The sequence below is a fragment of the Ostrinia nubilalis genome, chromosome 9 (assembly GCF_963855985.1).
Source record: "Ostrinia nubilalis chromosome 9, ilOstNubi1.1, whole genome shotgun sequence".
NCBI classification, from domain to species: domain Eukaryota; kingdom Metazoa; phylum Arthropoda; class Insecta; order Lepidoptera; family Crambidae; genus Ostrinia; species Ostrinia nubilalis.
Window position 1 is genome coordinate 13516780 of NC_087096.1, and position 13773 is coordinate 13530552.

General features: G+C 35.8%; 2 protein-coding genes across 3 annotated transcripts in view; one reads left to right on the forward strand and one right to left on the reverse strand.

Annotated features, from left to right (window-relative positions):
• LOC135074696 (uncharacterized) overlaps positions 1–1389 on the reverse strand; it is a 39593-nt gene extending 38204 nt beyond the window's left edge. The window contains exon 1 of the mRNA XM_063969064.1: positions 1075–1389. Within this exon, the coding sequence (XP_063825134.1) occupies positions 1075–1314 (240 nt within the window). The 5' untranslated portion in view covers positions 1315–1389. The remainder of the gene's footprint in view (positions 1–1074) is intronic.
• Positions 1390–4694: 3305 nt separating this feature from the next.
• On the forward strand, positions 4695–9564 carry LOC135075035 (fatty acid-binding protein-like). 2 transcript variants are annotated; one of them, XR_010257948.1, is made up of 5 exons: positions 4695–4904; positions 5427–5599; positions 6091–6207; positions 7688–8616; positions 9356–9564. XR_010257948.1 is itself a non-coding variant. In XM_063969406.1 (4 exons), the coding sequence occupies exons 1-4, from the start codon at positions 4835–4837 to the stop codon at positions 7745–7747; spliced, it is 420 nt and encodes a 139-aa protein (XP_063825476.1). In that variant the 5' UTR covers positions 4695–4834; the 3' UTR covers positions 7748–9564. The 2 variants fall into 2 exon arrangements, 1 of the variants encoding a protein (XP_063825476.1); XM_063969406.1 differs by having other exon boundaries at positions 7688–9564.
• Positions 9565–13773: the final 4209 nt, after the last annotated feature.

Below are 13773 nucleotides of genomic sequence, written 5' to 3' on the forward strand. Positions count from 1 at the left end.
TAAGGAACTCTACGAGAATATTTGCATCAGAATATGCTATTTTAAACAGGTAGCAGTTTATAATACTAGTATTTGAAGCATGTAATTTTAAACTGTTTTTTATTTTAACGATTTGTATCTTTTTCCGACAGTTCAGGTTCGATTATAAAATGAAGAAAGAAATAATACTGTCGTTATGTTAGGCCCTAATATCGATAATTTCGTATGTGTACCAAACCTAGTTGTAAGTCGCCGGCATAGTCAAAGTTTGTACTTTAGGCCACCGTTAGAGCCTAATTTATCTGTTACATCATTACATCACCTGTTACACGCTAATAATATGCATGTAAGACTTGTATGGAAATATACGTGTACAGTAACATAACTCTATTTTGTAACGGATTTTGTTAATTATTTCAGTATTTAAATGCGAGCTAGTTTATATAGTAAGGATGAAGGCACACATCATGCTATTATGGAGGCATCTACTCTAGATATAAAAAGATCACAGATGTGATTACAAATTTTCATGTTTTTTGCAAGTAACATGCGCTTGATTGAACCGTGTCGTCGCGTGTTGAAATAACTTGTCATTTATTTCAAGTAAAACTATTTTTATACTGCATTTATTCTGAGAAAATTAAATAACTATTGAAATTAGGCTTAATTTGTGGTATTTTAATTTTTACATAACCAACAACAAGCTCTTAACGATATGTGATTCATAAGGTTGAAATTCATTCCAAACCGGCTGAGAAAATATTAAGTAAAGCCCTTCAGTAAATAGGTCAAAGATGTACCCTACTTAGAGCCTTCTTGGTCAAATGTGTACTTAGAGCCTTCTCTATCAATCATCAATTCGATTTTAGGATTGACGACAATATACAAGGTGACTCAAATATAATGCAATCCCTACAAGGCACACATAACCCGAAAATACATGTCGAGTAAAATTTTGTTTCACGAATATCTAAGCAGTTATGCTGCTGACACATTAGTAGCGGTAGTAAATCCCTTATTCAGATTCCTTACCAAAATGACATTATTAAACTACTGTAGGTATACCAGCTGGATTAAATAAGTCATTAAACATACCTTGTCCCCCTCAGCGACTCTCAGCACAATCTTCAGCCTCGGGTTGTTTTTCCTATACTCCTTCAGCAGCGACTCTAGCTTCTCTCCTCTCGCGTCTCCCGCGTACACCAAATGCGTGCACTCGGAAAAGCCTTCAGTAGCGCGCGCGCTGTCTACGTAACACACAAGCCGCGCGGCGCCCGCGCCCGCGCTTTCCGCGCCCAAAAACGCCGCGAGCAGGCAAAACGCCCAAGCCCACATCGTGTATTAATTAAAAATAAAAAAGTCAATCTGACATTTCTCGTTCGAAATTCGAATCAAGCGCGTTCGTTCGGCTTCGGCGCACGAGTGACGGCGCAAGCGCACCGGCGGCGCAGTAAAGCGCCCCCGCCCTGGCACGCAAGGCCGACGCTCACTCGAACTTGACAAGCTTACAGGTTTTGTTATGTGACTTTTTAGGGCGATTGATAAGATGAACTTAGATCGCGATAGTAGAGTCGTTTAGATATGATTTTTATTTGCGCTTCGCATTTTAGTATGAGCGGTCTTTTATGACGGCCCTATGGTGAAACATGCGTTTTATTGCCCTAAACGCAATTTTTCTCAGGTACTAAACGCTGTCTGGTCAATTCGGAAAAGTGTTCTTACTTAAAACGATACCTTTAGTAAAAACAAGAGTGAGATGCTGCCTACTTCGTAATACCAGGATAACTGTTAGTGAGATTGCTACAAGTATTCATATACAATGTATCTTCTTATACTCATATTACCCCTACGACACTCACAGTTCCCTTTCTACAAGACCTACTACAACTTGTCTGGCAGAAGTGGCAGATAATGCTTCCAGGTCTACTTCTACCTTTTGCACAAGAATTTGGGAGAGAAAAAACCATAGCCATTTACCCACATTCATTTTCCCTTGTAGTTAAAGGGTCAGTAGAGGAATCAGCATTAGGTGTTCGTCTGTGCCGTCTATAAAATTAGCACCTAGCATTACGTACCGGCTACTCTACATATTGTTTGGTAATCTTATTGTTAATTGCGCAACAGATTGGTTCCGGGTCTGCCAGACATCGGTCATGTCCCTGACATTACAATGACAGGTACACTGCCTGCTGTATGGATTGGATGATAGAAAACTAGATGATTATTTAGATTTATGAAAATACGGATGCGGGCCGCTTCCAAGTCAATCTATAAATCATTGGGGGAGGCCTATACCCGATATAGTCGGACTTTAACCGATGACTAGATACGTATCAAAATTGTGGCTCTCAAACAGTCTGACTTTGACCGATGATTAGGTAACTACTAGGGTGTCCCTTATTTTTCAAAGTTTGTAACGCATAGGTCTTAGTTTTGTTTGTTTGCCTCTAACACACTCGGAAATAAATTTTTACTTTATTTGGAGTACGATAACCCGTGCCGACTTGGATCGGAACATGTTGAGCGGCAGTAGCGGTGCGTATTCGCGGTATTTGTCATTTGTTCTCAATTAATCTCGTGATTAACACCTATTGTTTGACATTTAGAAGATGGCTGTGGAATTAAGAAGCAATAAAAAAAGTATTTTCTTAGTCGGGGACGTAAATTTATCAAATAATAAGCACAAAGTTACCGTTAATCGTCAAGTTTTTGCAGTATTTTTTAACATATTTTGCGAACTTCGCAATTAATGTTATTGAAAGCTCTAATCTCATCATTCGGGAGTGTATTATATTTTGGGAAAAGCTATAAATCCTACCAGAGCCTAACTGTGTAAAAAAACTTGTCTATCTTCACCATGCTTGGAGGGAGTTGCAAGAAAAATTATTTAAAAAATTCAAGATTTATAAGCGCCGCGGTGAGGAGGATTTAAAAACAAATAAAATATTTTAACAAAACAAATAAAACCAAGGCGTCCAGAGTGTTAAGGTGTAGACAAAAAGTTAGTTAAGAAAGTAGAAAGTGCAAGACAAAGAAAATTAAATAAATTAATAAATAAAAAATAGAGCAAATATGTTTCGGAGGTTTATCGTCATATCTCACTACGCAAGATTCTATACAAACACAAGGACATCACGACCAGCTTACCAGCTCTGAGGAAAGCCTTAAAAGGAACTCTTGACATCCACTTTCCAAGAGGTATATGAGAGTGTTGACAAATTGATTTCCAAAGCAGCTCTGAGCAAGTTTAGTCAACATCTTTGGTACTTCATATCAGAACAAATTGCCGTTTTATCACTCTTTGATGATGAAGGTAATGAACAAACACCGTCAATATTGTCGTAAAAGTACAAAGAGAGAGTATGTATGATTCTGGGAAGAGATACATTCCATCTGAAGAAGGTATGATTATTTCTATGGTAAATAGGACTTTGTACTAATTTTTTATCCTATTTTTAATGAATTGATAATAATACTGCCTTATTTATTGTTGCTGGAAAACCATTGAATGGTTTTGTGTCTGTCAATAGTATAAATTTATTTTCTCGATTGAAAATTGATAATAATTTCCCCCTGAGACACATTTCTATATGAGATAAAGATGTTGTCTATTTAAAGGCAAAAAAGTGCTTTTTTTAGGGTAGTTAATGATACAGCTGAAAGAGCTATAAAGCTTATGCAAGATTTTCATGGTTTGATCACTGCAAAGGAAGAGCAAAAGCTTTTTTTGTTACGCACAGTGTAGCAAAAATCAGGCCAATATTCAGGAGCATGGAAATCTGTATCCAGAATGTAAAAAAGGGTCCCTCAAAAGTAAAATATATTGTTTGATGTGTAATGTTCTCTTCTTTTTATAAATATTTTATAAAAATTAAATATTTTAATTGATTTAGCTACTTAATAAAAGGGGTAAAACCAGCATTTTTCAAAATCTTCAGAGCTCGGTCGGCACGGGTTAATGTTGACGTAGGAAGATGAAATTTTGTATTTAAGTATGTCTGAGTAGTACTAAAAGAAATAGGGGGTATGCATTTCAATATCTAAAAAACAATTTTTTTCGGCCATATAAGGGACACCCTAGTAACTACGTATACAATGTTGACAGGTTAAATTCCACCAGCAGGTCAGTTGTTATTAAAGATAATCATATTTTATCTCATCAATTCGTAAGCGTATAAGTCCATTTATCGTTTATATCTAGATACGAATTACCTAGTGGGGCCCGCAACTTCATACGTATGATCATCGTTTTGTAGCATTTCGTAGAGTATTTTAAAATGAAAAATACTATCCTCACAATTATCCTACTAAGTCTAACTAAAAAAAGAAGATTAAAGATATAGAATTAAGAATTTAGTAAATATCGACACAATTGACGGCCCAAGTTTCCCAGTTTTTCGAGCTCCATGGGTACTCCCACAGGCACAGTAGCACAGGGTTTCAAACTTGGGTGTAAACTTCTCTCAAGGAACCTAACTACATAATTAAATTACTTAGATTCATGCGCATTTGTGATGTTGGATATCGATATTGACTAATTACGAGAATAAAATTTACAGCCCAGTTCTGTTGGTTACAAAGTAATATGTGTGTTATTTCTAATATGTATTTTCTAATCATACGTTACATTTACATACAGACCTTGACTCTATTTTCTTAATCAATGTAGGTACAAAATCACTTTCTAGTTAGTAGGTAGGTATATATTTATCGTTATTAGTTCAACATCTTATCTCCATGACTCGACAAAATGTAGCTTTGAATGATGATGATAATCAGTACCAGTCAGGCGACTGGTGAGATGTGACAAGGAATATCAACACCGATATGAAAATATAAAACATTTACAAACAAAATGTCGTTCTTTGGCAAAAAATTCAGGAGGATAGGCTGTGAGAACATGGAAGCGTTAGTGAAACAAACGAGTGAGTGTTTACATTTAGATGTGTTGTTGATTGTGTGATAAAAAGTGCTAAGTAATTTAGTCTGGTTTCACAGTTACACTGTGCAAAATTTAATTTTATAAAAATGTATCGATGTAGAGCTGATAAAACTTTTCCTTTTATGAAAAAAATACTGTTATGTAGGTAGGTAAGTATGTCGCCGGACTAATTAAAATATTATTTCTTTTTATGTCATAATCCATTCATAATAATATTTATAGGCATAATAGACTTAAGTAATTTTGTAAATTAGAGATGATTCATATCTTGACAATAGCCCACGGTGTATGACTTGCACGACTACACTTGACGGTGTAGGTTCGAACCTCGCCGATGGACTATTGTGGTGAACCCACTCGTGACATAAGCATATTTAGCTTACGAGGGTTAACCGAACTAATAGTAATTTGTGCAATACAAATTAATATTCCTTCTATTTTCAAAGAAAATGTACTGTAACAAACTGAAGTATACAACTAATTTTCCTGATTTTTTCCCTCTCAGACCCAATAAGTCCTCAACTGGCCTACATACTAAACGCCCCTGCTCCAGTATTTTCGTACACACAGCACAGTCCTGACCAGTACATCTTCAGACTCGAATTGGACAGCAAGGTCATGTCGCACTTCTTCAGGCTAGGAGAGGAGCTCGAGCTGGAGAAAAAGGATGGGAGTAAGGTATTGATGTGTATTTTTATGTTACTCTTCAAGTACTCGTAAATCGAGACATAAGAGAAATCAATTGTTACCGTAGTCTCATGCGACTGCTTTGGGTTCCATGTAAAGAAATAATAGTAAATTGCTTGACTACGAATATGACATAAAATTAATTCAATAACATGTTAATTTAATTATTCTTAACCCTATTGTGGTGCGCTCACTCGTGACACAAGCATATTTAGCGTAGGACGAAGGGCTAACGGAACTAGTATATATACGGGCTAATTTGTGCAATAACTAATAAAAAAAACATTATTTTGCATTTCATTTGCATTAGATATTTAATAGAATGAATGCAGATCAGTAGATTATATTCGGGAAATCTATCATTATTATTCTACTCTGTATCCAATATAAATAATTTTCCAATAATTAGGGGTAGCAAGTTCTAATTCTGTTGAATCTCAGCAATTTATTTTGTCTTACAATCAATGTACCTTTTCTTTCAGGTCAAAGTTACATACACACTAGGAGCACACAATGTCCTGCATAAAGTCGTTCAAACCCAGGACGGCAAGAAGATGGCACATTTTAGACAGGAGTTCGGTGAAAATGAAGCTATTATGGTAAATACATTTAGATTATACCTATAAATCAATTACGTTTAGATATAAATTAATTTCCTTAAGTTACAGTACTGCCTGCCCGGCGATATTATAATATATTACAATTATTTTGTCAAAATAAAAACGTTTTAATTTTATACTATAAAGTAGGGGAGACCTAGGAGAGTTGTGACAGAGGTGAGTTGTGACAAGGGCGATTTCTCCTTACTTAATATAGTTAGGAAGCTGGTAAAAACGCTTGTTTGTCGCTTTTAAGACGCTCTTCTTGACTAAGTACATGCGGGCGGGCGCATGAGACACGGTTACGTAAATATGACGTCTGTGTACAAAAAAATGCGAAAAGTAAGTTTTTCTTCAAAAAATGATTTCAATTTATATCATGTTTTAGTATAATGTGCACTGTTGTGTTATTTTTTCTCAAGTTGCATGGTTATTCAGGTCTCAAAATGTAGCACCGATGTTTTGTGTGCGCATCGTGTTTAGAAAATAAAAATGATTATTCGAACCAAGTCGTCATTTTAAACACCTAGGAGAGTTGTGACAGCCTGTCACAACTCTCCTAGCTTACTTAATTTTTCCGATGGGCCATTTCCACGATGTTTTTAGATGTTTTTTTGTGTGTTAGTAGGTTCATAATTTGTATAATTGCATGCTGTTACTTTTTTGATTCAGAATGCCTCATAACTATACATGAAAGCCATATAGAGGAACTGCTTGCTAAAGTCGAAATCTAGGACCTAGCTTATGAAGTGATTAGGTTAAAGGGTTAAAGTTTAAGATATGCTGCGACCTCTTACAATCTAAACTTGTCAAGATTATATTAAGAAGAAAGAGGCTTATCAAGTAAACCCAGAAGGCGAAGCTCCGTCTATGGATTATACCACCGCGACTATTTTATTTTTATAGAAGAGAAAGAAAATAATATAGGTATTAAGTGACTATAATATTAGCTAAAAAATATAATAAAAAAAAATCCAGGGTCGTGGGAGAAAAATGAAAACTGGAAAAATGTGGCTCAATCTGTGTAACGACATCCTATAACTATTTGTTTTAACTGGTAGGTACTAAAGGATGATTAAAGTACTTTTTTGCTAAAAATTATATTTGATTGAGTATTATGGTATTTTTTATATCTAATAGATGAAATACAATGCTGTCACAACTCACCTCGGTACCTGTCACAACTTACCTCGGTGCTAGGAGAGTTGTGACAGAGGGAGTGGTCTAAGATTTTGGTGATTTTCTTAGAAACCCTAATACTTTAGTTAACTTTGGTGATTGTTTTGAAAACAGAAGGAACGGCGCTACATTAATTTGTATGATTTATAGCTGTGGAATGTTTTTTGAGTGAGATATGGCCCCTAAAGTAAAAAGTGTCACAACTCTCCTAGGTCTCCCCTACGCCCCTAATCTGAAACTTCAAAGTTTCTAGTTCAATCAAGTTTTAGTAACAACACTGAAAGAGACCTTTTTATTTCAGTACATAAAGCTGGATGGATCTGACGTCGAAGGAAGAGTATATTACGAGGCCGTCACCTAGTCAGTAAAAAAATAGTAGATATTCAGTTATAGTATTCTATCTACGCGTACGTTTTTTATTTTCAAAATATGACCGCAACATTGTACGCGTGAGAAACTTTATTTAAAGACTGTACAGCAATGCACAGACGACAGCATATTAATATAAGCATCTTATGTATGTTGTAATAAATGCTACATTTCAACAAAATGCTTACTGTTTAGTCTAATATGCTGTGGACTGTACTAACGACAGCACATACGGGACTATTCCCACCGCTGCCTCCTGTGTAGCCAGGATCTACAGCTTGATCGCCAATAAAAACCCAACCAGTGAAAGTCAAGTTTGTCCCGGGGGAAAGTTAAAAGTTAAGCTGTCATTGGACCCGCAACGAAATTAATCAGAAGAACATAGGAGGAGTTCGAAGTTTAGGTTCGACTTCCCTCCTCCGGATGACAAGTGACAATCAAAGGCTTAGCACGATAAGACGGCACATCCAGCCAAACATCGTGCCATCATGCTAAGAGATGCGGTCATCGTTGTTATTTCAGCCAAAGAACGTCCAGCTAGTAGACAGTGGGTGCGGTATTGCAACAAATTGTCTATTGTATTGAATTTCTGTAAAAATAGGCTTAAGCTTGGAAATAAATAAATAAAATTGTAGTCTCTGATGTGCTGTCGACTACGCCTTAATACAATAAATAAAAATTTCAGTATATTTATGTATTGTTAAGTAATAGTTGTTATTAAGTAGATAATAATAAAGACCTAACTCATAGACTAAATTGTAGATTTTATTCTTTTTCAGACTCAGTATAGGGCCCTGAAAAAGAATAGAGTCCGACACTAACGCCCGATTCGACCAAACTTTTATCCGAGAATAACTCCGGGTATAACTAACGTGACCATTTATTTTCTGTGCCAGAGCGGGACGACTGAGGAATAGTTCAAAAAAAAATAATTATAAAATAAAACAAAGTTTTGGGAGATTTACAAGTTTATAGAAGATTGAATAACACAAATCAAAGCACTAAACACAAAACAGTTAAATAGTGGGGTGACTTCTAAGTCATATTTTTGTATTTGTCGGCGGAACAAACGAACGTATTTTTGTATTTGTTTTTAGATAACTATGGAACTCACTGAATGATTTATTTATATTTATTTTCGTTATCAACATAGCTTTCATATCTGCTACACTTAGCTGGGTTTTATCCCTCGTTCACATTTTGTTCATTTGAGAAAAAACTCTTTCGACTGGTGCGTTACTTCCTGGCAGGCACATAACGTACTCGATAAGTATGGAAAAGTTTGTTACATCAAGTGTATTGGTACGAAAGTGCTGGAATAATTCGAGCCAACGGTTTTCAGTAGAAACATTCTCGGCATTCCAGCCAGAGATCTTTTCATCTGTCACAAAGTTAGAAATAAGTGCGTATCTTGACCGCTGCTAATAAACCCCTGCGTGGTCAGTAAATCCAGCACTTTTTGTACCTCTTCCCACGTAGACACTTTATAGATGCATTCTTAAAGCTAAAGCGGGACGTTTTTGCTCTTGCGGGGGACAGCGGGACAGACAGTCTGAAAGCGGGACAGTCCCGCCCAAAGCGGGACGTATGGTCACGTTAGGTATAACTGACACATTGACAGTTTCAGTATGGGAAATGTATCAAAATGTCGAATAAAATTGACGATTTATTCTGAGATTAATATTTACTATTGTTTGGTCGAAACCACCCTAAGCTAGATTACATAAACTCAGAACAGTATAGTTTTATCGGCGTACCTAAGTCATTATAATTTATTATTGTAAAATAAAGTATTACTAATTTAAGTTACTTTGATTGCGATTTCATTCATATACCTGTTACCTTCACATTTAACAGCCAAAATACAAAGAAAAGTAGAGCAGCTATGTACCACAAACAAAGTTGTCAGCATTGCTAACCGAAACTTAATCTGCGATTAGCATAACGACTCGTGCGCAACTTTGCAACGCCCCTCCCCCTTCTATTGTCTACGGCAATCGGCCATAATCTATGCCTATCTGAAGCTGAACAAAGGGGTCGCGTATACCGTATTACACTGCACAACTGCATTAATTATAGATGCAGTTTTGTCTTACGGATTGCATATGTGAATAGTGCGAAAGTTGGACCTCGTTTATTATACTAGTACAAAAGTTATTGACAATATGTTTCTCTTAATATTTGTTAACTGGTGGAAAAATGTCTGTCCCTAACGAATAAATATTAATTATAAATAATATGTAGTGTAGGATGAAGCTGTCATGTCAGCAACCTGTAGGCCTAAGATGCGCGCCGTGATATTTTTTATCGATGTCAAAATGTATGGGCAAAATCGATAAAATGGCGTGACAACCGCTTATCGCGGTGCGCATCTTAGGCCTACAGGTGGTACTTTCAAAGACTGATCAGTCAATCCAATCAGTCTTACTTTTTATTCCTCCAGTTTTTACGGGACCTCTTGTTCCCAGCATTCAACTACAGCTTGTATTCCAATAAAACCCAACCAATAAACGCTAGTTTTAGTCAAGGGGTAAGTAAAACAGTACGCAACGAAAACGCAATTCGCTACGAATTCAGAAGAAAATGCCAGGAGTTCCAAGCTGAGAATCAAATAGCGATACTTTATTAAAATCAAAGGATATAGGTATTATACTTACTATTCCTCTTAGTGAGAATGACTTGACTATACATACCTACCTACTTCATCAAATGTAAAAAATAGAAAAAAGAAGAACATTTATAATTTTTAAATTAATAAAATTTAAAAATTATAAATAACTTGAAAAAATCGAACTGCCTAAGGCGGGAATTGAACCCACGACCTTCCGCTTGCCGGGCGACTGCTCTTCCAATTGAGATGCGACTCTTAACGCCAAAAATTAAATAACTCTCTTATCTATCTTAATTTATACTTAAATCAGGCATAGAAATATTTCAACAAGTCAGAATTATTCAACTTTCAGATAAATAAAAGTGTACTCACAATATAGATTATAGATAGATCTTATTACCTACTTATACTCTTGCAGCGTACTCGATAGCAAATATTTGCGTCATGAAATAACTGTCCCGATGAAACGATAACATACTTTTTGTATACGTAACATCGCCAAGTGTATTTTCGCGATGTTTTTCAATTGTCATGTCCCTGCGATTAAGCTGATAAGATAACGATCGATTTACGAATTTACAGGTTGCCAAAATTTGAAACACGTGTAGAGTTCGCGATAATTTGATAATTTAGTTTTTCTTCTAAGTCACAATCGGTTTAGGTGTGTAACATGGCTCAATCACAATCAGACAAGTCAAAGTGGCCTCTAAAAATCAATCAAAAGCTCGAAATAACCCAACCAAAATAGGAAAATTACATTAAGGCTGAGTTGCACCACCTAACTTTGACAGTAACTGTTACGATAACCGGTGTTTTTTGTATGGAGTTTGACAGATTTTTGACGTTTGTTACAGTCAAAGTAAGATGGTGCAACCCAGCCTAAGTGAAATATAGATTCAATACATACACTATGAATACCGCAATTCGAACTCTGAACCTTCGATATGGCAGTCCCACCCTCGTCTTTTCTCTGGACTACGGAGTTATCAATTGCATCAATTAAGAAACAAAGTAATCTACTGAAACGGAGATTAAGCTCTGAAAACATTACTACGACATTCATTTCAGCCAAAGGACGTCCACTGCTGGACAATAAGGACATCCACTGCTGGACCAAAGTCCCCAAAGAACATACCCTCATCAGGTTGGCGGTCCACAGAATACATTCCTACTTTACCTAACGCTATTAATTGTAGATTTCTGAAAAAATAATTGCATTAGCTATAATAATGTAAATTGTAAAATTAATTAAAAACACTTCGATAACAAATCATAGGTACTTACTTAAGACATGCAATTTGAAATTGAAACTCGTTACTCAAGTTATATTAAGGACTTTTAAACACTGACACTTAGCGAAATGCACTCGAGCAAATTGATCGATTTGCCTTCAACTTATCTAAATGGGCAGATAAGGTACGAATATGTTTGTAGCCCGGGGGTACATATTGGCACGGCCTTAGTGACCAGGGCCGAAATCAGCTTAAATGGTGCATAGTGCCGAAACAATCATGATTGTAGAGTAAGGATTATTGTTGCTATTAAATTAATATTAAATATTCTATCCCTCGGCTAATCTAGGTGAGCAATCTAGTTACAGACTAACTAAAACTTGTACAACGGATTAAACTTGGTAAGTAGGTTCCTAAATATCCTACTCATGGCGGAACACACACTCAGACCAATACAAACAGGTAAAATAATTACACATAAAATATGTTTGCTTTGGGCAGGGATCGAGTCCTTGCATACATTGCATTGAATTCAAGTTGTTTTATCATAACCTAACCTTTTATCAACATATAGAAGAAAGAAAGAAAGAAAAAATGTTTATTCAGTATCATCGACAATACACTTAACTTACAACAATACTTAATAAATATTTAACGTGTAAGTAATTACAAAGATACTGAAAAGGTATCCACTCAGCATGGTGTCGTAGCATCTCAGTAGATAATGCCACGACGCTGGTCTTCCGTGGACACCCAGACAAAGAGAACACTACTATAGTTAAAACATATAGGTTCCAAAGATTACAAAAACTCCTAGATTTTTAAGTTTACGAAGAAAATTCAACATGTTACATTCACGAATAATGATAGACTAAGCACTGACCTACAATACCAATGCCAAAATTGCAAACAGCAAGTGACGCATAATTTAATTTTTACCTCATGCATTTTAATAACTGAAAGTGTTAATAATACTGTCATTAATTAGCCAGTAAATCGCTTAATATGCATAAGTAAATTACTTTAAGAGCGTGTTCATACACGCGGAGAGTGAACGACATTGTGGAAAGAAAAAAATAGCTTTATATAGCCTATGTCTATGTCCTATCCTATCGTAGGAGGCATATACGTATAAAGTCTCATCAAAATCCGTCCAGATAATTAAGCGTAAGGAAAGACAAACATCTATCATTCTTCACAAACTTTTGCACTAAAAAATACACCAGTCAGCACATAAAAGAAATTGCGGTATGGTTGAATTTTAATTTGGTCGCAAATGGTCTATGAATTAATGCATAAAAGCATAGCTTAAAGGTATTTTGACATAACGTGAAGTGCGCCTGCACAAAAACCATCTTCTTCTTCTTCTTTTATTTTGGCAACGATTTGGTTTTGTGAAACATGATTTCGCCAATGTCACGTAAACGCACAAAAACCAACCTGTGTTTCACAAGGTTTCACGTTGGATGCACGTCTCAAATATGTCACATGGCATTGTGAACACACCCTAAGGGGATAAACCCACAAAAAGTAATGTTTCCTTAAAACGGCAAGCCTGAGGCGACAATCTGTTCCGGCCCTGGACTTCATACGAATTCGATTCGTTCCTTTGAAATAAAATGCAAATTCGTTTTGCAATACCGATCAAGAATATTGAGATCACTTAGGTGTGGTTTTGTTTTACTTAAGGTCTCTTGATCATTATGTCATACTTAATGCGATATGAGCACCTACCTATTCATTGCTCTAAGACGTTACATCATTGTTGTAATTAGCTAGGTTTAGGTAGGTAAAACAAAATCAAAAATATTTTATTCAATTTCGACTTTCAAAGTGCTTAGTACAACTCCTGCTACGTGACATATTTAGGGCTGGTAAAGTTGAAAATCAATAAAATGTCAGAGGAAATGTCCTAGAAATACTTAAGAATAAATATGAGACCTCTCAAAAGTTCCATAGTACCTTCCCGATTGGTGCGGGGTTAGTATGTAACTTTATCATTAATGTTAACAGCAAAAATAACCTTAAAGTTTTTATTATATTTTCTCTTTGAAAACTCTTTCCAAAATATACCTAACTACACTACACTAATAAATAAATCCCAAATCTATAATTGAAATGTAAGTAGCCTTAATCCTTAATCAACGCTTTGAGAAAACTTTTCAAATGGACACG